Here is a 26841-nt window from a genome sequence, read left to right on the forward strand (position 1 = left end):
TAACAGCGTGTTTATGTGCTGCGTACATAAGCGACATTAACCGTTAACCAAGCATGATATTATCAATCTAATTAGACATTAACAATGTAACTTGACGCTGTTTGACAACTCGTTGCTGTATTATCGTTAGCAGCTAACTCGACAGCTCGCAAAATAGCAAAGGCGCGCGGCCTGCTGGAACCCCATGTGCTGCCGTGCTTTGTTCTGAAGCCACTTCCAAGTGACTGCGCAGAGAATTCCGCGAAAACTTATTTCTGCCAACATGTGACCGACAACATAAGCACACCCGTATATAACTTGGAGCTACTACCGAGGTGTGCAACGCGCAAATTTCACCAGCGTGTCTCACTTCTCCGAGTTGAGGTGCAGCCGCAACACAAGCTTTTCAAATCTCCCTCATTCTCCAAGCATGGAGGAGAGGTTGCCATGCGCCCCTTGCAACGTTGTTTTCAAATGCGGAAACTGACCATTAAATGTTTTTTCTCTAATGTAAACGTTTAATTGTAGCTCCAGTGTTGCGTCCGGGAACGAGCGTTTCACTTTCTTAACGTTTAGCGCGTCTCTCGACGAGGCTAACAACAGGTTTCTTGCCAACAACATGCGCGTAATAAGACACTAGCCTCTAAATATCCACCATGTTCACTCACTTGTACAGACTTACCGTTTACTCACTCTGTTTCGGAGACCTGCAAAACTGGGGTAAAAGGATGAACAATTTTAACAACAACTAGATCGAATAATCCCGGTGCCGCTATTACGATTTGCTTGGAGTTTGGGAATCGTAGTAAGATTGCGAAAGTGGCGCGAGTAGTGTCTGGGTTTAACCATGTGGTGAATGAAGGGCGGCTCCCAGTCAGCGTAGCTAAACCCTAACTCCTTCATTAGCATAAATCAACTACTTCCTCTCCAAGTGCCGCTCTCAAGTTTCACTATTTGATCCAGTCTGTTGATAAACATTCAGAGGTATGTGTTTAATATTAAAAATAAGAAAACATATGAAATAAACACATACAGTTACCCATGTCGATGCACCACAGAGTTTTGTAACGTGATTATGATGTTGTTTTCTCTAATAAAACAAAATAAAAACCTTCGATTAGGTTAGACTTTATTTTAGATATAACGGTTATCATAAAAATGTTGTGATGCAGTTAATCTATCGTATATAATAGAACGCATATGATAACATATCAGCTGAGTACAGCTTGTGTGAAGGTTGAATAGCACATGCTCATTTTTACAGCTGTATGAAGAATGGAAGTAGTTTGTTGTATCAGATTAATTTGCATTAACATCTTGCTAAATATGAAATAAGAAAAACACCCTGATCTGTGCAAAGAACAAATGTAACTGCCACCAACATAAAGAATTGTGTCAATGCTCCTCCCAGTGAAAGAACAAGAGGAGTGTTCCTTTAGAATAGATGCAGAGAATTGTCTTATAACCACTGGTTAGTCTAGATCACCTTTCACCCCTAGACCCAGTCATATGTGAAGTCAACCAATGGAAACACAGAGACTGAAATAGCCCCTCATAGTCTCTTTATCTTTATTTTGTAGGCACAGGAAATTAAAACGATCGACATTGCAAATCGGGTTAAGAAACATATTTGTATTCACCTGTCACTTAAATCAAACTTTTATGTGAACATGATATCTTTATTTTATCTTTATCTAAAAATGACTTACAATTAAGAACCCCAGAGTCAGTCCACTGGAAAGGAGACCACTCATATATTTAGCAGGAGGGTACATAATATGTTGAAACAAAATAAATTGTATTTGATATTCTAACCTATTCCTGGAATATTTAGCATTTAGTATGGATATAAAAGGTTTGAAGGATTACAAACACACATTTTATAGCATATCAAAATGTATGTTTCTAACACCATCATTTAAAAAAACAAAACAAAAAGGATTCTTAAACCATGGGGTAAGTAAAAGGAAAGTAGGACATTACCACATACACATAAAATGGTTGATTACACACATTTTCAACATCAGCAATTAGACTAGAATAAACTATGTAATACTTGACTCCTTGCAGATATTCTTTAAACATAGCATATTTTTTTGCTGCCAAACCACATAATTTCCCAGCACTAGGGCTTTTTCACAGAAAATATTTTGAATCATCACAACAGAGGTGATACTAATAATATAACTAAATATTATTAAAGTCACTCAGAGCGTTCATTAAGTCATACAATGATCTCAAAAATGAAATTAATCTAAAAATAATTTCGTTTTTCATTTGTGCTTTGGGACAGGAGGGGTCGGAAATTAATCATGTATTATAAGTGACTTAAATGTTAATGATAGTTCACATGCTGTTAAAAAAAATCTAACTTGTAAAATTGTAATATTTATTTATTAAGAAATGAAAAAAACATTTTCAGTTAATATAAGCTGTATATAAACAGCACTGTTTTGACTGTATGCTAAAAATTAGGATATGTTAACATGTATTTTTTTCTTTCTTTTCTTTACAATTTTAGTAACAATTGTTTACAATAGTGAGTTAAAAGTAGCAATTACCCTGTTAAATAACAAATGTTTGCAATCATTATTAAAAGTTGTGTTTCTTTATGTGGTACAGGATTATGAAAAGGTGTATGACAAATCCCGTTGCATCCATACACATACATTTTGGTAAGCTTAATGTTAAGATATCCATAATATTTTAAAAACAGTTATTTTCTTTTCCTTTGCTTTGAAAGCTTGAACCCACACAGCTACCGTAGGTCACGCCTGCTCAGTCATGGCTGCCCTTAACGGAAACGACATTTTTGCCATACCACAATAAAACAACAATATAAGTCCAACATTATATTTTACAGCCATGAATAAATAGAGAAGAGCTATCGTACTGCATAAAACTAGAATAATTAAATTTTTTCATCTTAAAATGCAACAACCTGGTTTTTGGTATGTCGAAGTTTCCACCGTCTTGCAAACAAATGGTTACTTTCTTTTATTTTGAAGGTGTGTCTCCTCAAGTTCCGTTTTGATGTTCGCTGGCCTAACACTTCCTGTTCGTTAAACCTCTTTCGGTATTTACATGTGGACGCTGCATTGACTTTCTAAAACAGGCATGTGCTGACACTGTAGAGGTGAAAATTAGTTTAATGTTATATTATTGTGCAATATAAGTAAAACAACGTTTAAGTTATTTGACGGCAGTCGGAGGGAAACTCTCATTGTCGAAAGGGGAACATGTTATGTTGCGTTCACTAGACTTTGGTCTGGGTAAGTTTACAGTAGCAACATATTTATTAACCAGAGAGGGATTTGTAAACATTGTTTAGTGAATGCGAAAATACCTATGTATGTATGCTTTATATATTGTTACAACAGTAGAGGTATAGCAACAATAAAATCTCTCTGACCTGTCCACGTGATTATTGCGCCAGTATACAGTATTAAATTGAGATTTGTTTTAAACATTTCACCTGTATCTGCTGTGTGAGACAGTCAGGATTTGTAATTAGGGTTCGAGCAACAAGGTTGCAAGAACCCTATTGAAACTGGAAGGATTATTATTATTAATCATTTGTTATCTGATTAATATGTGAATTAAACGTTCATGAATGTTCATACATGCTTCTAAATTAGATACATTATACAACCTTAGTCTAAATTATGTGATTATTGTATAGGTATAAATAAGTACAATAATTTAAGATGTGTTGAATAAGTCATTACTTTCACGATTTATTTTAAATAAAGTTAATCGTAACAAATAGTGACCAAAATATAAAGCAGTTGCATCTGCATCAGAAATATCAAACAAATGGGAAACTAGTGGGGGGTTTCAGTAATGTAATAATATAATAAATAATAATAATAAATCAATACTTTGAAAGTGGGCATTTGAGGTGGTTGAGCACACATTACATTTTTGTATAGCTAACTAAAATTCATGTTTTTCTGTTTAGTGTAGCATGATGATGGCTGCCTCAGTGCTGTGTCAGCGATTGCCCAGGCTACGCTACGTTCGAGGATGGAGAAAGAATTTTACCCAGGCTCAAAACCTCAGTGGAAAAACTGAGGAGGAGACTGACGAGCAGGAGACGAGGAAGGGGACATTTCAGTGCCAGGAAGCCTCACCCCTGGGAGAATACAAGCTGTATTGCAGCCCGTCTTCATATCATCACTTTGTTCGGAATTCTGCAACCTTCCCAAGCCAAACAGATAATGATGAGGATGAACGGAGTTCCTCAACTCTTGTACCTTCCTTCTGGCAACAGAGCAATCGGTACAGTCTTAGTTGCTCGCGGCACCTTTCCAGTTCAAACAACACACTCCTTGACTTAGCGTTCAACAAAAGTCCTGAACCAGAGATCCCCTCAGTGTCATCATACTACAAAAAACCTATATCTCCAGATGTCAAAGTACAGCCACGTGGTTTCCACAAATGCCGGCCAGAGTATGCTGACATGGCTCTTGACCTTTCCCAGCGGCCTCACCTAATGGAATGGGAGCAGGCCGACTTACTGCTCCAAAAAGTTGCTATTTTAAAGGGCAGCATGAAGCCATCCGATGTGTCTCATTTTCTTTTGGAACTCAGCCGCTTACACCCAGACGTGATGCCATTACTGTGGCGTAACCAGCGCTTCACCATGCTTCTCCGATATTCTGTGGAAAACCTACGCCTCTTCACTGATATGCAGCTGCTGGGAGTGCTGCAGTCCTTTGTGTGGCTAGATATGCCATCTGTCCATCCTGTGCTTGGGCTGTATGAGACCGAGCTGAGCCGCCGGGCCAAACAGATGACCTTACACCAGTTGCTATTAGCTGCTGATTTGTGGGGCTGTATTGGGAGGAAGGTACCCCAGTTCTTGCAGCACCTTTATGAGGTAGTCCATCTACATTTAGAACAGGTGGGGCCCCCTGAATTAGTTCAGCTGTTGTATATAATGGGAGAAGGTAGACATTGTCCAGTAGACTTAATCCATCCTGTACAGCAGCTTCTCATGCGCCATTTAAAAAAACTTTACCCTGAAGAAATTGGAATTGTATGCTTGGGGCTCTTTAAATCTCAATCCTCAATATCTCAGAATGCATTGACATGCATTGTTGATAAGGCACACACTCTTGTGAAAGAGATGAATGACTTTGCCATTGTGAATGTGCTGAAAATCCTACGTTTCAGTTACCTGTATCACAGAGGATGGATGGAGGCCATGTTAACGGAAGTTCCTCGACGGGCTCCCACCATGGGTGTCCAGGGGCTGATGCATGTGCTATTGACCTGTTCGGCATTGCATTATCGTAGTGATAGCATCCTCACTGCTGTTGCTGAAAGAGTGCCCTCACTAGTGCCACACTGTAGGAGTAAAGACTCATGCAAACTGCTATGGGCCTTCGGCACATTTACTTTTCTCCCAGTTCAGAGCCCAAGCCTCTATCCAAGCCTGACAGAAGGCTTGAGACAGAGAAAAGCAGAGTTTCAACAATACCCTGAACATCTACTTACTGGTCTACTAGGCCTTGCCTTTGTCTCACAGTTCCCTGAAGACTTAATTTCGTTAGCTTTGAGCCCTGAGTTTATCCAGTTAGCACTGAAGTCATCACAGATGGAGCTGAGAAGAGACTGGCTCACTTTAGATGGAGCTGTGGCTCTGGAGTTGCCTCACTGGACTGGGCCGCGGCTAAGCCTCGAAATGAAGGAGGAGATTGCTGAGCAGTTGTGGAAGTTTGTGCAGTCTGATATTTGCCACAAAATTGAGATTCAGGAGGCAGAATCTGCTCTGCAAGATCTTCTTGGAGGAGAGCAATTTGTATGTAAGAGAATGATTCTGCCCCACTGTCGCACCATTGACCTGGAAGTACATCTTGACTCCACTGGGCAGCCAGTAGCTGTTAACCCAACATCCCACACAACCACATTATGTCCTAAGAACAGTTCATACAAACCAACTTTTAACCAAGGTTGGGGGAAAATAGATAAAGGAGCGATTATAACTGAGGAACTTATAGCACAGCTAACAAACTCTAAAAGTGCCTCAGAACCTTCCTCTCCTAAGCCTATATCTATCTGTGGAGGAAAGCCTGATGAAAAGAGAGTGATTGACACAGGGCTTGATCTAACAAGTGACCTTATAGAAACTCTTACTAAACACAGCAGCTCAGATTCGGTCCCACACGATAACATAGGCGGAGTCAAACTTGCAATTCAGGTCTCAAGCAGGAATCACTATTGCTGTCATTCACAGCAGCTTTTGGGTCTTCATGCCATGAAAAGACGTCATTTGAAGTTGGCAGGTTACAGGGTTGTAGAGATTAGCCCTCATGAGTGGTTTCCCTTGCTGAGGAAAAGCAGGACTGAGAAGCTGGCGTACCTGCACTGCAAAGTCTATGATTATCTGTAACAAATGTCGGACCCCCTAGAGCCAAAAGAAAACACAAACTATGAAGACACTATGATTTCTGGGAGTGACTTATTTTGTTTGTGTAAAACACAGGACATGTTTGGTCAAATGTTGCTTTATCTCCACCAACCACCGACTTTTGTACATATTCGGGATTCAGTCAAATTGTGACATCTTTTTGTTTAAAAAAAGAAAATAAATAAAAACAAGTATTCAAAAATGCACAGTCCTGGTCATTTTTATGAGCATACACTTGTCATTTTGAATGTATTTCCTTTTCTTAATTAAATTTAAACTTGCTGCCAAATTTTGCTTTTTTACTTCCAAAACCAAAATAGAAAGTGTTTTATCTATATTTATCTTTATTCCTGTTTAAGTATTATGAACTGCAGTTTTAAAGCTAGTATGAAAATAAATGTAAAACTAGCCACATCTTTGTAATGATGGGCTTATTATAAAGCCGAGCTGTAATTAATAACTTTGGCCTTTTGTGACCACCGTATCACTCAAATATTTCAGTGTACAGAATACATGCAGGCTTTTTGCGACTAAAAGCTCCTAAAAGCCGAACATCTATTAATCATCTTACATTCCCAATCAAAGAACGAAGGGGGGTGAGGTGGTATGAAAGTAACACACAGTAAAATAAGTGCAGGTTTCATTGATGTAATGATATGATTCAGGTGGAGGTTAGATTATGTAGGGTAATATGTGCATGTATATGTATATTTGCGTTTTATATGATAGGCAGTGATACGTGTGTGAAGAGAAGACAGAACAAGTAAATGACTTTGTCAGGGGAATCTTGTAAATGTTACATTGTTACTGAATACACAATCAGAATTAGAAATACTTTATTAATCCCAGGGTGACTCCCAGTAATAGCACACTAGCTGAATAATGTAGGCTTGTAATATAATAATAACACCACATAATATTGTTGATCAATTGAAATAGTATTTTATAATATAGTCATTCGTCTTTAGACTACAAGGTCAGGAATCAGACTTCTGATGATACCAGGAAACTTCACTTCTCTCCTTCCCTTGTTTACTTTTCTTTCAACACTTAGTGATGGGAGACAAATTGCACAAAGGGAGGAATGAAAGCATATTCAATCAGCACCTAATCTCTCAGCATCCAGGAGGTGGAGGAAGCTACAGGAGGAAGGCTAGCTCAGGCTGCTGTGAGGTTCTATTGCTCCATGATCAAAATGAGAGAGAGAGAGAAGAATCCTTTTGCTATACCTCAAATATGCCAGCAGGGGGCACTCTCTACCTAGGAAAGTACACATGACCACAGCACTGAAATGATCCTATCATAGATCCTTGATATTTATGCGGTACATTTTACATGTGACTCACATTAATATAAATACAGACTATTCTGCACAAATATGTTCAGATTAAAAAGGGTTGGGGTGCAAAGTGATTATACATGTATATAGTATGTTTTTAGATAACTAATTTGCAACAAAAGAGACAGAAACACATCCAGTAACACCAAGTTCATTTTAATGAGATGGCAAATAATCAATAAACACATCTGCTTTGCTCCACAGATCAGAGAGAAAAAAAAGAAATCGTTTTTTTTCTTTCAAGTTTGTGCTATCCCCGCAGCTACAAATTTCACATGTTAGAGTGTGCAGGAAGCATGCTTTTGAAGTTGAGATAATTCACTTTCTCATTGGAACCATTTTCTTTGGTTACAAATGCAACACTTTGGATAGACAAAATGTGGTATTGGAAAAAAAACATGTTAACACGTCAAATTGTGTGTTTCTAATATAGTTCTAATGAGGGCAAACATGTTTATTGAATAGGGACTGTCTGTCACAGCTTGTATACAGTAGTTGCTTATTATGGAGTGCGGATTAATGGGGCTGATAATCACCTCAGACTGGATCCTTATGTTGTTATATTGTATTCTGAGTACTACCAGGCATGAGCATGAACTGTTCACCTCTTTGTTCATGTCTCACTGAGAGATGAACAAAGAGGTAACATTTAATGAGTTATTACCTTCTAAACAAGTATGGGAAGAGAGAGTAATCATTAGGCTAAGATATGTTTTTCAGATGTGTCCACAGCTTTCGCCAGTTAACAGAAGAGGCTCTGGTAGAGTGAATGCTCTCTCAGTAATCCCTGTCCTATTTGCATTTCAATTCTTCTGCTTTTCTCCAGCCTGGAAGCTAACCCAGCAGTCTGAGCTTGCAGCAACATTTCCTAGGTGATCTCACTGTAGATATACAACTGTCTGTCTGCTATAATTCCTGAATTTAGCTCATTGTATAAAAAAAACCAAACATCCTAATACGACAAAGCAATGATGTAAAAACCCTTTACTTCTACGTCTTGTCACTAAACTTCACAAACAAGTACAGATTAACAAGATATATGCAAGCGATTGCCTTTGGAAAGACGCAGCAAATGCTCGCCTCCGCAATATTGCAGTGTGAACTCTTAAAGGCTTCTATATTATCTTTTTCAGCACCACTTCATTTTTGACCCTTTCAGTGGCATTCAATTATCTGACTGGATCCTTGCTTTTAAGATTCCAAACACACACGCACTCTGCTAAACCAAGAGCCGCAGAGACAAGACTGAAGTGTTTGCATTCAGCATTCAGAAGCTGTTATTGACAGATCGTTATTAACTCAACCGAGTTCAACTCTTGGTACTTGGTTTCTCGTCTATCGCAGGATAAACCTTTTCACCTCAGGAGCACAGAGGATTTGTCTGGATTTTGTTTATTACTGTTGTTTACTCCAACCATAAAAATAGATAAAAGAGTGCTTGGGAGAAATGTCTTGTTTAGTTTCTCAAGCTACAGTTTCTCATGGACAGAGAGATACTGTGTATATGACAATATAAGAATGGGAACTGATATACTGTTACGGCATTCAAAATGTACTGTAGCTAATTAATGTAGAAATCAATAGTCATTAGCAACTGGCTCATGAAAAGATCCCCCATTACCATGAGGGCACACTTAAGAGAGGGAGTGGAACACAAAGAACATCAATGCATTACAAAGAAGTAATATGTAAACATTCCACTCACATAGATAATTGCAAAAGGGAAACCCAATATTTACATGATGTGCTTTTGTAATCATAAATCATCTTTATCATCCTTTTAAAAAAAAGAAAAAAAAAGCAAATAATAAAGGTATTAGAAAACAATTGTTTAGGGCTAATTGTCATGATCCCCCACTCCACTCTATGTGTGAGAATTTCAAGGCCACAGTTGTGTGAGCAGCATTGTGTTGCATAACCACATTGCTGTCCCCCTGAAGTCATTTGGTCCCACAGATCATTACCGCTCAAAGCAGGATTGATGTGTTTGTAGCACAGCCAATGCACTACAATTCCAATGAGAGGGCATTCCTTTATGATACTCAATAATCATGGGAATTGTAGTATTTCAAGGTCAGTTTTAGGTTCTTTTTTAGCATGACTGTGAAAGTTGCAGCAACAACAACAACAACACATTTATTATGTCATATTATATTGGGCTGGCACCTCTCCAGTGAGAATCTCTCCTGTGTATTGTTTCTGTAGTGGGCTACTTACAATTTCACTGATGGCATTTCAGATCGGCTGAAAAATATCCAGAAGATTCTAAAATAACAGACTGCACTGGGTTTGTATGACAGTGAAAGACACAGTGGAATCACAAGGTCAACCAGGAAAGCTTTAGCCAGTTGAATAGAGAAGAAATACCAACAGTATGGACATTGATTAAGAGAACGTGTTAGCAAACATCCTGCTATAAATAGCTTCTTTTTTTTTTTAAAGCTGCTAACTGTGCCACTGTGCCCACCAGCTTGTTACTGTTTTTATTTGTCTGCCATTTGGTGCTGGGCAGATGGTGGAAAACTGCCTGTTGTTACTGCTGGAAAGAAGGTTGAAGAGAGCAGTGAGAGTTGTGGGCTATAAACCCACAACTGATGAACAGAAATATATTAAACTGCTCCACAGAACTGAGGAGAAGTGCAGGGTTAGGCGATAATTAATACCTATCTGTTAGTAGTTCAGTGCAAGGGACACCTTTCATATTACACCATCAGGGAAAATCCAACTCCTAATTAAGACTAGGCTGTGGTTCACCATCAATATTGTGTTACTAATTGCACAGTTTAAATGCAAAAAAAGAACATAAGGTTATCTACAGCATGTGTATTCCGTTGCACACTGAAATCAGCCCCAAAGGATATACTGTACAAGAATACTTTTGCTTGCAATGTCATTTTAAGGGCTGCAATTGGCCTGATATATTCTGTATTGTCACACCTTTTCCTTTAATTATTAGGTCTTAAAACCTTTTAACAGCAGCTGAGTCACAATCACATTGCTCAGAATTTAGAATGATGCGGTTCAGGATACTTTGTTTGCAGGACAGATGTAGAAGCGTCATTATGCACAAAGATGTTCAGTGCACTCGAAGTTCTCATACAAGGTTATTTTAATAGCAAAGTTCTGTTCTCATGAGAAACTGCCTGACTGTTTCTGTTTGCATTCTTTGTGCGTCTTCACTTCTGCCTGAATCTTTGCTATTAAAGTTGCATCCGTTCCCAGGCTCACCAGAGAACCTCACACACTGCGCTCCTGTTGGCCTCCTCTCGTTCTTGCAAGAAATTTGGAATGCGTAGGGAGCGAGTGCAACGCTGCACAAATAATGCAAACAGAGACAACCAGGCAGATTCTCCTGAGAAGGTAAATTTGCCATTACAGTCATACTGTAGAAAAGTCACAGGGTTTCAAATTCATTTCTAATTCTACTTATTTCAAAGATAGGACTGGCATGATGGGACATGCTGATTCTTACTGAACAGTTCATTAACAGCTATTATTGAGATGCACGTCTTGACACAATCTTGTGAAAAAAGTTAATTCATAAAGAAAATGATCATCTTAAAAGTATATAAATATATATTTTCACATCGTGAAGCAATTTACAGAGCTGTGATACTGCGAGAATCACCAAATGCACTTATTGTACGAGAGAGAGAAGATCTGCAGTATACAATATGAACATAAAAGATGGCTCTATAGCCTCTAAATGAACTTACCAACTCATTGACCACAATTTGTGATCAAACAAATACACTGTATCACGAAACCAAAGTATACTTTGTGAAATATTCATAGGTCGGAAAGTGGAAAATTCAAGGGCTTTTCCCACCATATCATAACAGTTAGCAGTTATTGTTTATTAATGACACACTTTTGTTGCACATAAGTGTCATTTGTAAATCACAAAAAAGGTGATGCAGTACCTGCAGGCAAAGAAACAGGTTCCACTACTCCACAGCTAAAATGCTGCACAGGCAATATAGATTATGTCTCATTAAAATGTAGGTGTGCATTATGTATGTTTTATATTAATGGTGTTCCACCGAGTGTAGCCCTCAGCATAAATTAATCTTGTCTCTTAAGTGCATGGAAATAATTTTCTGCTTAAATGCAATTCATATTTTATTCTGTAATTAAGACCCTCGTTGGCCTAGTTGATGCATTTAAAGTGATGTCTTAACGATTACATGATGATTAACTACGTTATCTTCAACACTCAGGACGCCAGGTATAGGGACAGACAAACAAGCGAGCAGCGTATGAACTAACACACATACTGAGACCACTCCGCTCAGTGCTGTTTGTAAATGAATTCTCCCTGCACAACATTATATCATCAGCAGAGACATGCTGATTGCAGCATTCAAACACTGCAACACTCAAAGCTGCAGAAATTGAAAAATCTTTCCAATGTCCCAACTTCTACTTATAAATAATAGATGATTTTTACAGTACACTCACATCGCCTTGACACTGCAAAACATTGTGCTCCGCTGCACATTGTTGTAGAACATTTCTCTTTCATGACCGTGGCAATGGGGACAGAAAGACAACGGAGCGGGCGACAATAATGCCCTATTGCGATGTCCGTGGTATGAATTTATGGAGCAGTGCCTTCAAACAGGAATACTTTCTGAGTCATACCCACCTTGTGACAAACAAGGACATTTTGATGGAGTTGTTTGCACGGAGGGCATTTTTCCTACCAATTTCTTAGATTTACCAAAAAGAGAATTTTGGCAAATGTCAGGGGGACATCAACAGCATACACGGTACATAACAGTAAATATTTGAGGTTGCTCAGAAATCACACACTATCTTGGCGTAGATAAATCAATGACACTATGTGAAAATAAAGGACATTTTTGATAGTTTGGCTCCCACACTGTAATGTCTTTGCACTACTCAACACAGATTTGTACAGCTGCTGTCAAGCCCACGCACGACATTTAATGGATTCGACTATGTGGAAACCCAAAGTGGCTGACCTCATTCCTCTGGATTGATGGATTATGGGATCCTTCTGATCAGAAGAGGTTTTTAAAAAAAATGATAATTTCTGTCTTTGTGGCTTAATGCTTATCATCACACCCTTCTGTTGATTAGCTTCCATCCCGGCTTTAAGCCGGACAACTTAATTATACAGGAGATGTCAGACTATCAAGGACACTCGTACTCCGAGTGTGGTAAATCCATGTGTTAATATTTCATGTTACTTTCCTCCTGTGCCATATACATGCAGTCTCCTGGGAAGTGCAGAAAGACATGTCATATGGAACATTTTTTTCCCCCTTTATTGAACATTGAAAATAAAATATTGCATGTGACATATTTATATTAAACACAAATAGAACAATAAAGTCCATAGACAAAATATGTCGCCACCATCTGCATCTTCCCAGCAGGTGTGGTTTTATGAGCAAGAGCTTTTGTTGATTAATATAGTTATCTCACTAATTAAATTGAAGCACAAGACCATAATTGAATTGGTAGAAGTTGCCATAACAACCTACTTTTTCCCCTGCTCCACTCTTTTCCTGTGAGTGAATGTTGCTTTGATCTGTTAGCCAGTGGCGATAGGTGAAGAGATGCACATGGGTTATAACCCATGGGAGATTTCTTTCCCTGTGGGGAAAAAAAGTCTAGATAGATAAACATTAAACACTTTAGATAAAAGGACCAGATATTTTATGTTGTATATTTTTAAGAATTTATCCAAATCTAAGAATGATTCCCCTTTTTTTGCACAATTGCTGAGTCAAATTTGGAATTTTCCCAATTAAAGGAAGTTGTAAATAAGCATGTAAACCTCACATCTTTTCTGATACGCAGCGTATGTGATGAATTATTAAGAGACATTGTGAAATCAAAAATAGTATTCTTGAATAATTTATCTCACATTCTTATGCACTTCCTCTTGTAAACTGAGAAGACATTATGAAACAATTTGTACGAATTTACCATCACTTTAGATATATTATAATTAGTTTGCTTATACGAGTAATAGCAGCATTTAGAGTCGTGATTAACCAGCTCGGAGGAGGCTTTTCACACTTTCAGTGAGCTCAGCTGCAGCGGGTGGCTCTGCTGTTATGAAAATGCTTTTCTCGAGCTTTCAAGACTGTTGATCACTTAGTTACAGTGTGTGTCACACGGTGCACTGTGTTTTAATTTCTATGCCTGTGGTGATAAGCACATTGTATAACGACATGCATCCCATTGTCTTGATTATTGAAAAACACAGTTGAGCTACTACTTTGTATTGTATTGCAACGGCATCCAACAAAAATGGAACGATTTCACTGGAAGAGTGATTATTTCATTTTATTTTCAGCGTTGCCGTGGGCGAATATCGTCTTGTTAAGTGATCTGTGTGGGGATTGTCAGACTCGCAGTCACCCGAGCTGTTGTAGCTGATGCTGCAGAGGCAGATGCAGCTGTGTTCAAGATCCATCAGGGATTCTCTTTTGCATGTTTTGAACTGTTTTAGTGCGAGCCTCAGCTATATTTATGGTGCTGTGCCTCATTTTGCTTGGGCAATAATAGGGTTTGTAAAATGTTTAATAAAATAACCATGTACCATTTTCTAGTTTGGGAATAGCCCACATTATTGTGAATCGAGACTAGATTTGAAGTCACTTTAATTAGAAAGTCTGATGGCAGATATACGTCAGAGATACTCAAATGCACTTCTGTGATGTTTTTAAAGAAATTCCACAGCTTTTCCATTATTGAATATTCAAAAAAATCATCTTATTTTTGTGAGATTTATGTACAATCTACAATCACACATCTGTCATTGCAGTCAAAAATGACCTTGGGGCATTTGTTTGTTGATTTCTTTATTATGTTTCACCATCTTTCATTGTCAAAAGTGCTGAAGTCTTGTCACGGTTTGTTGGATACATTTGACACATCTTTTGGAGAATCTTAGCTCACTCTAGCAGTAGCCTGTCAAATATCCAGTCAACAACGAAGCAGCCGCTTACACAAAATGCAACGAGCTTTGTCAGTATTACGAGAGCTGACACATGAAGAGCTCTGGCAGAGAGTCCTCTCAGTCTCAGTTGTACAGCTGCACAATATTGGAAGGAACTTAAAAGACTTGTTTTGATGCACTTGCCACCAGAACTATATGCACAGCCTTCAGCAAACAATGTTTCCCAGAGTGGATAACGAGCAAAGATATGAATGGTCAATGAATGCTAAAAGATGTGGCTTACCACTCTTTGATGTGCTGCTTTTAGAATATTAATGACCTTCATGACCTATTTGCTACTTCACTTCATGATAATTCCTGTTGGCCTTGTTGCCCTGATGCATTCAGGGGAATAAGAAGAAGAAGTTAGCACAAAAACAATAGCAATAACAGGGGGAGTATATGAACAAACCGCACACAAACCAAGGATTTAGCATTAATGCTGGATTTGCAGTCCTTTTGGATGTCTGAGCAATTGTGGAAAAAGTCACACTCTCATTATACAGTAACAAATACAACTCAGGGTGAAGACATTTGTTTGACAGCTTGTGTATGACAGTGCTCCCTGAGGTTCAGAAGATGGCTTCCCAACACCCCCACCTTGCCATCTGTCTCAATCCATTGTAGCTCATTGTAAATCCCAAGAGCACACACAAAGTGAAGAGAGACAGAAACCCAGGAAAGTGCTTTTACAGCGCACCCTGAGCCAGTCATGAGAGTTGATGACAGGAGAATCTTGCTTGAACTTCTAACTTCTCAAAAAAGTTATCTTCAGATTCAAACACGAGTCTGAGCCATCAAGCAGAGAGTTTCTCTTTCGTTGTTTGTGGACAGCGCAGCGTCTCGTTCTCATTAACACGTGGTCGTACATTAAAATGTCAGAATTTGCAGTTCTGCTCAACGTTAACTTAAATGTGATAGTTTATGATTCTGAAGCGGCATTGTAAAAAGTAGTTAAACACAAGTACTGTCTTAAATATATGTGACTATGTGTGCTCCAGAGCCCATTGAGCCCATTGTCAGAACATCAGAGTTGATGGTCTGAGAGCCTTTCTGTGTGGAGTTTGCATGTTCTCCCCGAGCATGTGTGGGTTCTCTCTGGGTTCTCCGGCCAATTGGTCAATTGGACACAAATTGCCTCCAGATGTGATTGTGAGAGTCAATGGTTGTTTGTCTCTGTATGTTGGCCCTGGGATGAACTGGCAACCTTTCCAGGGTATACACTTCCTTTTGCCGCCCTATGTCAGCTGGGATATGTGGAGAATCAAGAGGTGGAAAATGGATGGATGGATTTCAAACGCCAAACTTACAAACACAATTGAACTTACTGACATGCAGAGGCCGGCGTAGACCAACAGCTCCTGTGTTCTGTGAGTAAATCAAAGCTGCTTTTATCAAGTCCTGATGGAAAAGCCTGTACTAAAGTCAACATAAGGTGGTGCCATTATTATAGTTATTAAAACAATGACCATGTATAAGTGACAAATAAACTTGATTAACACAGTGTATAAGGATCAGCTGTGTGATGTTGGGCAGCAGCAAGTTGAGTTTCCAATTTCAAACTATGCAGCTATACTCACTACAACTACAATGAGCTCGTTGCTTTATCAAAACTTTACCAATATGTTAATAAAACTGCTTAAATTTTGTCAGAAACCCAGCCCCAAGTGAAGCAGGCCACGCTGTACCTCAACCAAAAAAATGTGCAGGTATTTGCATTGTCATGAAAATTTTAAATCATCATTTTTTAAAATGATCTGATTTGATTTAAGTAGACAATAGCCTTTGTCTGACATGTCAGGGATAATGCTGCGGGTTTTTTTTCAGAACCTTGTCCTGCTGTTATGTTGCTGAACAAGATGCCAACTGTGTGTGGTGATGAAGGTCACATAGGTTTCTCCTGTCACCCTGCATGTTTATTCTCCTGCAGCATCCTTAAGCAAGACATCAAATCCTTCATCCAATCAGTAGGAGATGCATCATTTATCTGACATCGTGCCAGGGTAAATATATTCCATTTTCAAAAGTAAGTAAAAGCAAAAGGAAGAACATGGGGTTTAACATGCTTACGGGTTTCATTCATAACGGGTACAATCTTAGCTGCGTTCAAACATGACAAATTCCATTAGGAAAAGAACAAATGACACATTTGCCATCCACACAAAATGAGATGAAAACATACAGCCTTTATTAAATGAAGACAGCAGAGTGATGCAGCAATAGAGCACCACACTAACAATCCCTTTATTTATCGTCTGAACACACTTGCACAGCTACATGTGCTGTACTTCTGACCGTAACAGTTAGATAAGAGGCCTTGGCACCAGCTGGCCTTTGCTGCAGTGTGCCTCTTTTAGACTCCTTTTAGAGGGCTATGATTGAGGTTTTCAGATCGTATTTCAAATGCACTGCACTGCAGTCCAAGTCTCACAAGCTTTTCAGCATAATGACAATACCAAGTAAAAGCTGATTCGGACATCTAATGATAATCTTGAGAATAGTGAGCTTAGCCCAGCTCAGCTCTAATGAAACGGATTTATCCCTACTTTGTTGACTCGTTATACTCATTTTTAATACCTAACTGTTATCAGTTCCACTAACTAATAATCTAATGCATAAGCTCCTACTGTAAACTAAACCGCAATACCATTCAATCTGGGATTTAATGTTGTTAGCAGTAAGAATACAGGACTTGGGACATGTTACATGAACATAAATGAGTCATTTGTAAAGCCTCCTTTTAATGTAAGTATGGCCCTTGACTAAATTCCTGATGGGAAATGTATTATGGGAATAATTATATAATTTGTTTATCCCTTTCTTTAGAAGTATGATCAGATTAACTGCTATGTCAGAAAAACCCCCGATACATTTAAGTATTTGCTGGCGAGTGGTTAGCTGCCTTCCTCCAGCTGTCAGTTTGGTTTTATGAGATGGCCAGGAAAAAAGAAGGAAATGTGCAACAGTGCAGCAGAAGCTGGATTTAAATTCCGCCTGCTACAGAACATGGGCAGCCTGCAATAATCCACTCACACATTATAGCACCTGATACATTTATCTTAGAGAGTAGTGTTACGATACATCTATGGACGAAATGTAGGAAAGAATACAAAGTACATGTTTTTGACTGCCGAACAAGCCGTCTCTGCAATGGAAAATAGACTTGACATTGATCAGCCGAGAGGTTTTAATGTCGTGGGTGATGGTTTGCAATTGTGACTGCAGTTTTGTTTTTTTTGTTAAATGGACTGTTTGTTTTGCTTCTTAAAAAAAAAAAAAAATCTTCCCTTTACAACAGTCTCTTATCTTGAGTTATGTTCTAGACAGAGCTGCATTTTCATCATGAGATTTGCGTCTCTCAACTGAATGAGAAAACACAACGCCAGTTTTCATTTGGAAAACATATTTATCTGATTTTCTTTTTTAACATACAGACATATTTGAAATCCTATTCTCAAATGTTTATTTATAATTGCAGGCAGGCATGGCAATATGTGATATAGCAGCTAAAGTGACACTCGGGGGCCAGCAGAGAAGGGTATGCCCTTGATGTGCTGAAAACCATGAGGAAAAAGGGGCTGATAAAAAGAGTATGGGTATTTGGGCTTGGGCAGAGGTTAATGCGAGATGAGCATCTCTGCAGGGCAGCTTGAGCTGCTCAGTATGTTACTGACTGAGGGAGGGAAAACATAGTATTAGTCATTTATCTTGATAGCTTACTATGTCAGGAAATCATAACCATTATTGAACAGAGCAACACACTCTATTCACATTATATTTATTTTTACCAAAGCTTTTATCTTTGCTCAGTGTGAACTGCCATTCTCATGTTTGGCGTGGAGCTCTATAAATGGAAGGATGAAGAAGGATTTTGTCACTTCTCGCAGTCATAAGCCTGGATAAGCCCTCATAAATATTAATATAAGTGTGTCTCACACTCACTGTTTCCAGTTGTTGCAAATGTCCTGGCAAAGTAAAGCACAACCCAAGTCCAAATAATCCTCTCCATCACTGTAAACAACACTCCATCGCAGCGGTGTGTAATTTCTGTTCAAGCCAGTCAAATCTGTGACATGCATTATTCACGACCACACCAGACATAAGTTGAACAGCAGTTTATGTTCAAAGTTGTGAGCTTTGTGGAGGGTTTTTTTTTTTTGACACACACATAAAAAAATGTTTAAAGATGAAATGAATGCAAAGTTATTGCCACGTTGGTCGAGTGAAGTCCTTGAGGCAAGAATGAATATACTGTGAGTCAATTATTTATGCACACAGACACATTCAGACATGGGGGGGGGAGGAAAGATAGAGAGAGAGAGAATTGATGCAATGTGAAACAGAGGAGTGAAACAGCTTCAGGGACAGGAACATGGTCTGAGACTAACAACTGGAAACTGGAAAATACATACGTCGCCAGATGTTAGATTCTATTTTGCTCTCCACTGCAAAGGGAATGGAAATGGAGGCTCTTCATTGAGGTCCGACTCAGGGGTTTTTCTGTTGTGTTTCTGTAGTGTTTGATTTCCTAATGTCAGCCGGTAGCATAGGTTTGTTTTTCTTTTGAGTGACTGCTTACTGTCACATGCTCTCTCCACACTGCCTGACACATCTCTTCAAGCTTACATAATGCAGATCTGCCCTAATTCACCCTCTCCCCAGAAAAGCCGGAGTTTCCAAGAAGCTACATAAAACTGTCAATCAGAGTCAGATATCATCCACTTGGCTTGGATATCTGATGAGAATTGACACTTTGATGTTGAATGGATCCGATGTTCACCATAATGCAATCCACCAAATTCATCGATGTAGGCGTTTTATATGCAAAGTGTACAATTTAGAAAACAGCGCGTCTTGTAATCTTGTACAGTATGTCAAAAAGTCGGATAAAAAAAGAGTTATAGATTGGATTACTTTGTGTGCCTCTTGCTCTACTATTGTTTTTCTGTGTCAGGTAATTGGATGTTTCCATGGATACTGGGTCTCCTGAAACGTATATGTTTTCTCTGTGTCTGCATGCACTGATATGCATGCCGATGTGTTCATATATACGCACAAGGCAATTTCAAACAGTTTTATTCCAGCCTCACACATACTAAGGAATCTATCCCTCTGTTGCTTTGAGGAAATTTAAGATTTAAATATTATGGATTTAATCTTGCACAAGAGAATTAAATTTGGTATGTGCACATGTCAGCGTGTTCTGCCACTATCTGTGTAGCCGTTTGAATGCTTTGTAGATTATTTTTGTTTTTAATTTATACAAGGGAGAACTGATAATTCAACGTGTTTGACATTTTTTTAAGGGTTATAATAAGTAAAACTGAGTTATCTGGGTGTACAAACCTACACCTATTTGTTATATAATGTAGCCCCTCTTGTAATTTATTATTTTCATTATTTTAATTTATTCATTTGGATATTGTCATTTCAATAACGTTGGGGTTTTGGGTGGCATTTTAATAGCTGCCCTCCATGTGCACCATGGCATGTACTGTGTGCTACCATGAGGGTGAAGAGAGCACAGAAGCAAAGGTATAATCAAATGAATGCATATCTTTTAATCATCAGCTGACAACTAAATAAACAGCACACCGTTGTTGGACTGTGTTTTTGCAATATAGGCAAAAGATACGTTTTGTTTTGCATTTTTAGAGCTAACGTAGTTTTGCATGAAAATGCTGATGTAGTGTTCTTTTTACAAATTAGAGACCGACATAGAAAACCACTGCTTCATATGAAAATCAAGTGACAAAAGCAAACATAATACTTGGAGTAGGAGAATAACATCGAAAGACATCGTCGTCTTTGCAAATAAAATATTTGCTCATGTACAATACATATGCCCAAGGGCAATCACATTTCAATTGTTTTTGGATTATCAGTATTCACACACATACTGTATACACATAAGAAAACAATATTTTGATGATCAATAACAAAAAGAGGAAAGAGAAAGGATATTATTATAAATTGCTTCTGTACACAGTAAATACTTTGTCCATTGCACAGTAACATTTAAAAGAATCTTACAAAGAATATGTTAAAATTGAATCTGAGTTGGACACTGAATAGAATGGCAAACCCTGTGTTAATTTGTGTACCAGATAGTTTATAAAAAAAAAAAAAGTTTTGGATGCTAAAACTGCTAAATTGACTCTGTATGGTAAAAAAAACATTGAGTATCTGTCTGTCTGTGTGTGTTTGCAGGTTAACAGTGCTTTCACCACACACGTCACAGCAACATACTGATACAAAACAGTCCTACACTTAACACATTTTAGTGTACAAACATGTGCAGGTTTACATCATGCATCACTGTGTAGATTTCATTCCTTTTGTTCAAAGAGCAAAGACAGAGAAGTGACAAAAGAATCACAAAATGACGCTAAAACGTGAAAGGCCAAAGAAACCAAGACCATATCCTCGATAAACACCATGACTAACGCGGCAGAGTAATATGATGAGACATGCTGACAGGATCCAGATACACCATGTTCTCTAATTAGCTGAGTTAAGATGACAGGTTTGGTGCAAACTACTGCGAATAATGTGAATTTATTCTGTGTATTAAACTCACGATTTGATTTTATAAGTCACATTTCTTGGCTTACAATACTCGACCCAGAAAATGGTAACGCCGCATTCTGACTGAATGATGTGCTCACTTTCTTTCGGAGCATAAAGCATTTTCATGCATAAAGATGACTATCATTCAGCTCCCGCTTTCATTTGCAGTGCATTTCAATCTAACAGCTAAAGCTCTTGCTCCCTTTCACACATGTGTTTAAGTGCCCACCAATCCCTCCATGAAAGGAGAGAAAGGAGACTTAAAAGAAAAATTGTCAGGTTTCCTTTGAGCCTACACACAAAACCCCCCCAAACAATGCCATTAAATGTTGCAGCGTTTCCCATTGTCGCCCTGAACGTACAGATGTACTCAGAATTTCCATGGTAACACATGTCATTAAAATCATGTAAGGTTGTACAAAAATGATGTTTTTTTTGGGGCATTTTGTACAGATTGTCTAAGTATAAATAATCTATGCATGGTAACACGTTTTCCTTTGAAATTTGATATCTTTGAAACTAAATCTCAAGAAATGATTTCAAACATGTGTTACTTGGATGTATGCAGTTATCAAGCCTATACTCCTATGGCTATATGCACGTGTTACCATACAGTGCATTTAAGTGACATCATCGTTGACCTGTATAAGTCGATAGTGCATTTTCTTTCGAAAAGAAAAATGACAAAAGCTCCCCAAAAAAAGTCTGTATAAAAATATGTAGTCATTTAAAATACTGCGAGTTTATGGCCCTGAGGCCCATATTCAATTTTTTAACATTTTAAGCTGAAATTCAAACGTATAGGAAAATGGCTATTTGACTGTTATTGTATTGTCAATCCACTAAGACATAATGCAACTGGAAAACATTTGGGATATTTTCAGACATCATAAAAAGAAGAAGCTTTAAGGGTGCAATATAACACAGGATTGTGTTTTCATGTACCTTCTGGGCGTCAAAATTTGCATATATTATAAGCCTGTGTCTGAAGTGCTTTGGTAGTGGTACAGATGAAGACACTCGTTGTTGTTCATCCATGATGAATGTCAACATCAAGTGTGTTTTAAGCCAAATGTTCCCCTAAAAATCCCAGAAAATGCATTTAGTACACATTTGTGACATACTGTATGACATATAAAGCTGATAGTCTTTCATGTTACAATGCAGTTCGAATCTTTCAGTGACAACATTTCTTAGTATCGTCACAATACTGATATCCAACTCTACATAAGTGCAACATGTGACCAGAATCCAAAAGTGCAGTTGGTCTGGAGATGGTGAGACTTTCGAGGAACACCACAGACTTTCACAAACCCTGTTTGTATATGCAGTGTGCTCTGGATTGTGGCCTCACACACTGCGTTTTGAGATATTCCAGGATAATATTTCATGTATGTTCTAACGGTTTTAATATTATCATCCTGAAGCTGTGCACCCTGCATTAATAAATGTATAAATGACTCCATATTTCCCCAGAGCACAATATATCTTAACAGATATGTAGGCTGTACGACTGTCTACACCTGCACTCAGGTCACTGATCATTTTACTTGCAGAATAAATTTGATTCAGTGCTGTGCATTAGTTTTTATCTTGCATAAATTTGAAGAGACACAACTGGGAGTCATATGTCTATAAAAGAAACACGGGTGTGCTTTAGGAAACAAACATATCTGTTTTTATGAGTCATAAAAGCGTTGAATACACCGTTCTTTGTTTATGAATCTTCACCAAACTGTTTACACCTCAGGTGTAAGGTATGATAATGAAAATGAGTGGTGTTCCCCTTTTAATATTCACTTCTGTGAAGCACAATTCTCGCAAATGCATATTGTTTATCACAATGCACATCACACTGTATTAATAAAGGTGAGAAAAATGATTTTCACACGGGCTGATTCCTGATTAAAGCGGACACACCGATGCTTCCACCATGCCTGTCCTGTACATGCCGAGTCTCTTAGAACTGTGTAAATGTGGTTCGTTTTTCTAGAACCTCAAGGTAATCAGGATCAATATGAAGCTTTGCTTTAAGTTCCCAGTACTCGCTTCTGTTGGGCTCCACATAAACAGCACTTGGTGCTGCACAATAAAGTATCGTCTGTTGCATTCTCTCCGGCTGCACATACTGATGCTTTGCATCGAAGTCTGAGGTATACGGACTGGATGAATGCACCGTGTGCCTGCATGGTAGTGTATTGCTGTAGCGCACATGCTTGTCCGGCTCCAGCACATCTCTGTAGTAACATTGATCATCACTGTGAGGGCTGGAGGGCTTATTAAGAGGCTCGGGAGTGGTGGCACTGTATTCTGAGCTTATTATATTACTGACCACCTCTTCATCTGAGTTACCCAGAAAAACACCACTCAACTCATCGAAGTCTCGAAATCCGTCCACTGATTTGCTGTCTGTCGTCGTGTGAACAGCACCTCTGCCTGTGGATTCTGTGGGAGGTGGGATGTACTCATATACATGTCCACCAGAAGTCCGCACTTTGGGAATGGATCCCTTTTTGTAAAGGCCATATTCCATGTTGAGAGAGCTAATGCAAGCGTTCATGGAGTTATTCTGCTCATTTTGACTCTTTTGGTGTCTCTTTTTCATTGTCACGAACAATCCTGCAGCCACGAACACAGACACAATGAACATGAGGAGAAGGGCAAGAATCATTACAGATAAAGGAATGGCACTGTATTGTCTGTCCGAGTCCAAGGATGTTTCTATGGTGATAGTGCTGCCGGGGAAAGATTCTTCCGAGGGTGGGATCATGGAGGCAAGTATATCAGAGTTATTAGGGCAGAAATTAGCCGCCCTAATGTATCTCATATCCTCCCCGGCGAGCCTCTTAGGCGAACCACAGATGACATTGTTTACAACTGTGCCAGTGCTCAGCTGCTCCAGCCACATCTTTAACTCCAGTATGCTGCACGAACAATCCCACGGATTCTCGAACAAGTCGACTTGCACCAGTGCTGTAAGCTGATCTAGTACGCCACTGACTGGCAGGTATCGCAGGTGGTTGTTGCGGAGATTTAGTCTGGCTAACGTCAGGCCATTCAATGTTCCCACGGGTAGAGTTTTCAAAAGGTTATTGTTCAGAAAAAGAAGCTGAAGTTTGGGTACATGCTGAAAGGTGTCGGACACAACCTCTTTAATGACATTGTATTCTAAATATAAGAACTGCAGGCTTTGCAGACCATAAAACATATCAGTCGTAAGACGGTCGATTAAATTCCCATTCAGGTAAAGTCGTCTCAGGTGTGTTAAATCCCCAAAGGCTCTGTCATGTATGCGAACTATTCGATTGTTACCAAGATGAAGCAAGTCTAATCCAGTTGCCTCCGTAAAATCTGATCGACGCACAGCAGGGATGTAATTCCCTGTGAGATACATCTTTTTGGGATTGTAAGGTTTGGGATTCAAATCAGATATATGCTCAATCTTTCGCTCCTGGCAATTCACATTCAGGCCAAGGTCAGAAATTTGGAGATTGCAAGTGCAGGCAGTCGGGCAATCTAAAGGCACAGGGGACTTTGTCTGATAGGAAATAATTTGGCCATAATTCTGTGGCTTATTAGATGGGACGCGCGCTGTGGGTCTTGATTTTAATTTGCCTGAATGGCGAGGTGCCTTGGTGGGTCTTGATGAGGAGCGTGCAATCCCAGATGAAGTCATGGAGGTTGTAAGTAGAGCGGACGTGGTTCTGTAGTATGCATCACTGCTCAGATGTGGCAGCAGTGGCATCTCATATTCAGCAATGGCCCTCCTCGGGCACAACTCCTGTTTTGAGACCTCATCAAGATCTCTCCCGTGGAGCCGAAAAGGGAACTCACACACCACATCGCCGACTAAAGCTGTGTACGATATGCTCTCGAGCCAGGTTTTCAGCGCAATCAGCTCACAGGAGCAATTCCACGGATTCTCCTCCAGCTGTAACTCCACTACACTGTTCATGTGCTCCAGCAGACCCGAGTAGGGCAGTACTTTGAGCTGATTCCCCCTCAGGTCCAAATGAGTCAATGGAACATGCTGGAAAATATTCACAGGCAGAGTTGATATTAAGTTGTCATTTAGAATCAGGACTTCCAGATCTAGAAGCCTGCTGAAGGCATTTGGCGCCACATGTGTGATAAAGTTACTATCAATTTGCAAATACTCCAGACTTTCAAGACCAAAGAAAAGCTCTTCCTTCAAGGCATTGAGTTTGTTGTTATTGAGATGTAAACGTTTCAATCCCTGCAGTCCATTAAAAGCTCCCGCTTCAACCTCCAATAAGTCATTATTTCCCAGGTGTAGTATTGTAAGTCCTTTATAATCAACAAAGTCATTGGCAGACAGCTTTTCCAAAAGATTCCCTGTAAGCAGCAGATGATACTGGGGGAAGTTCACTGGCTTAATGTTTGAGAGGCTTACAATTCCTCTGTTTTCACAGCTGACTGTAAGTATCCCCTCTCTCTCCTCACAGGCACATTGTTTCTGACATATTTCTCCATAACTGCCAAACATCTCAGCGGTGCACACGGAGGCTGCACTTAGTAAAAAAACACATGGAATCCAAAGATGCATTTTCCTGCAAATTGACGGCCCGAGCTGACAGTCCTGCTATGGTATCCTCAATGTCATCTATAGAAACACAAGACACACAAAAGAAACACACACACACACACACACAGTGATGTGAAACCAGGCAGAGACCACAGTGAAAACTACACTTCCACACAAGCAAGCTGCAGCCTGCATGAGTCAAATCTTCATTTGCCATTACCCAAAGGTAACTTCAGGCTGTGTGGACTGGATGCTGATCTGAAATGGCTCAAACAAAGCAAGAGACAAAGCAACTCCTTTAAGCTATGTGTGTGTGTGGGGGGGGGGGGGGGGGAAGCAAGGTCAAAGCAAGACATGAGCACAACACAATGGTCTGAAACAGCTGTGAGGGGGAAGCCACGTCCGCAATTAAACACTACTTTGAATGGGAATCTATTTATACACTACAGGTTTACTGAAATCCCGCATCACTACAGCGCAGAAATGAGATAACCACACGCAATCATCCAAATAATGATAACAGTGAAACTCCTTGTTATAATACATACCTCAGGCACATTGATGAAGATGGACAGGCTCGTCGGGAATTTCATCGCCTCATCTCTATTTAAAATCCGTCAAAACCAAACATGGAACATGATCCACTCTCATCGCCAGTGTTCGTTCGTCGTGCCTGCCTCTAATGCACTTGAGAGGATGAAAGACGCGCTGATCGCGACCATTAACGCTGTTTTTCCTCTTACCACACTGTGCCGGAGGAGACACCGCTATGCCTGGAAATAAAGTTGCTTATTCTCTCTCTCTCTCTCCCTCTCCCTCCCTCTTCCTCCCTCTCCCTCTCTCTCTCTCTCTCTGTGGTCGAGAGGAAGTCATTTCATGCACAAAGAATCAGCTCACTGGAGCATCACCATGCCGTGGTGGTACCACCACATTTCCCTCACCAAAAAATGTTGACCTACCTACTCAAAGATGTCCCAACAAAGATCAATAATTCACCTCGGGCTCCTCCCTGC

At 39.3% G+C, this 26841-nt stretch overlaps 2 protein-coding genes across 5 annotated transcripts; one reads left to right on the top strand and one right to left on the bottom strand.

Annotated features, from left to right (window-relative positions):
* Window positions 1-675: 675 nt before the first annotated feature.
* LOC131474370 (FAST kinase domain-containing protein 5, mitochondrial) lies at window positions 676-6590 on the top strand. 4 transcript variants are annotated; one of them, XM_058652218.1, is made up of 2 exons: window positions 676-963; window positions 3946-6590. In XM_058652218.1, the coding sequence occupies exon 2, from the start codon at window positions 3947-3949 to the stop codon at window positions 6374-6376; it is 2430 nt and encodes an 809-aa protein (XP_058508201.1). In that variant the 5' UTR covers window positions 676-963; window position 3946; the 3' UTR covers window positions 6377-6590. The 4 variants fall into 4 exon arrangements, with proteins under 4 accessions (XP_058508201.1, XP_058508176.1, XP_058508184.1 ...); XM_058652193.1 differs by lacking the exon at window positions 676-963 and adding an exon at window positions 3050-3251 and having other exon boundaries at window positions 3941-6590; XM_058652201.1 differs by lacking the exon at window positions 676-963 and adding an exon at window positions 3050-3251.
* Window positions 6591-18447: 11857 nt separating this feature from the next.
* On the bottom strand, window positions 18448-26590 carry slitrk5b (SLIT and NTRK-like family, member 5b). The gene is made up of 2 exons (XM_058623196.1): window positions 26377-26590; window positions 18448-25906 (listed from the first exon to the last, which is right to left on the bottom strand). Exon 2 carries the CDS (start codon window positions 25847-25849, stop codon window positions 23243-23245), a length of 2607 nt encoding a protein of 868 aa, XP_058479179.1. The 5' UTR covers window positions 25850-25906; window positions 26377-26590; the 3' UTR covers window positions 18448-23242.
* Between the last annotated feature and the right edge of the window lie 251 nt (window positions 26591-26841).

Source organism: Solea solea, chromosome 2, assembly GCF_958295425.1.
Source record: "Solea solea chromosome 2, fSolSol10.1, whole genome shotgun sequence".
In the NCBI taxonomy this organism is placed as follows: Eukaryota; Metazoa; Chordata; class Actinopteri; order Pleuronectiformes; family Soleidae; genus Solea; species Solea solea.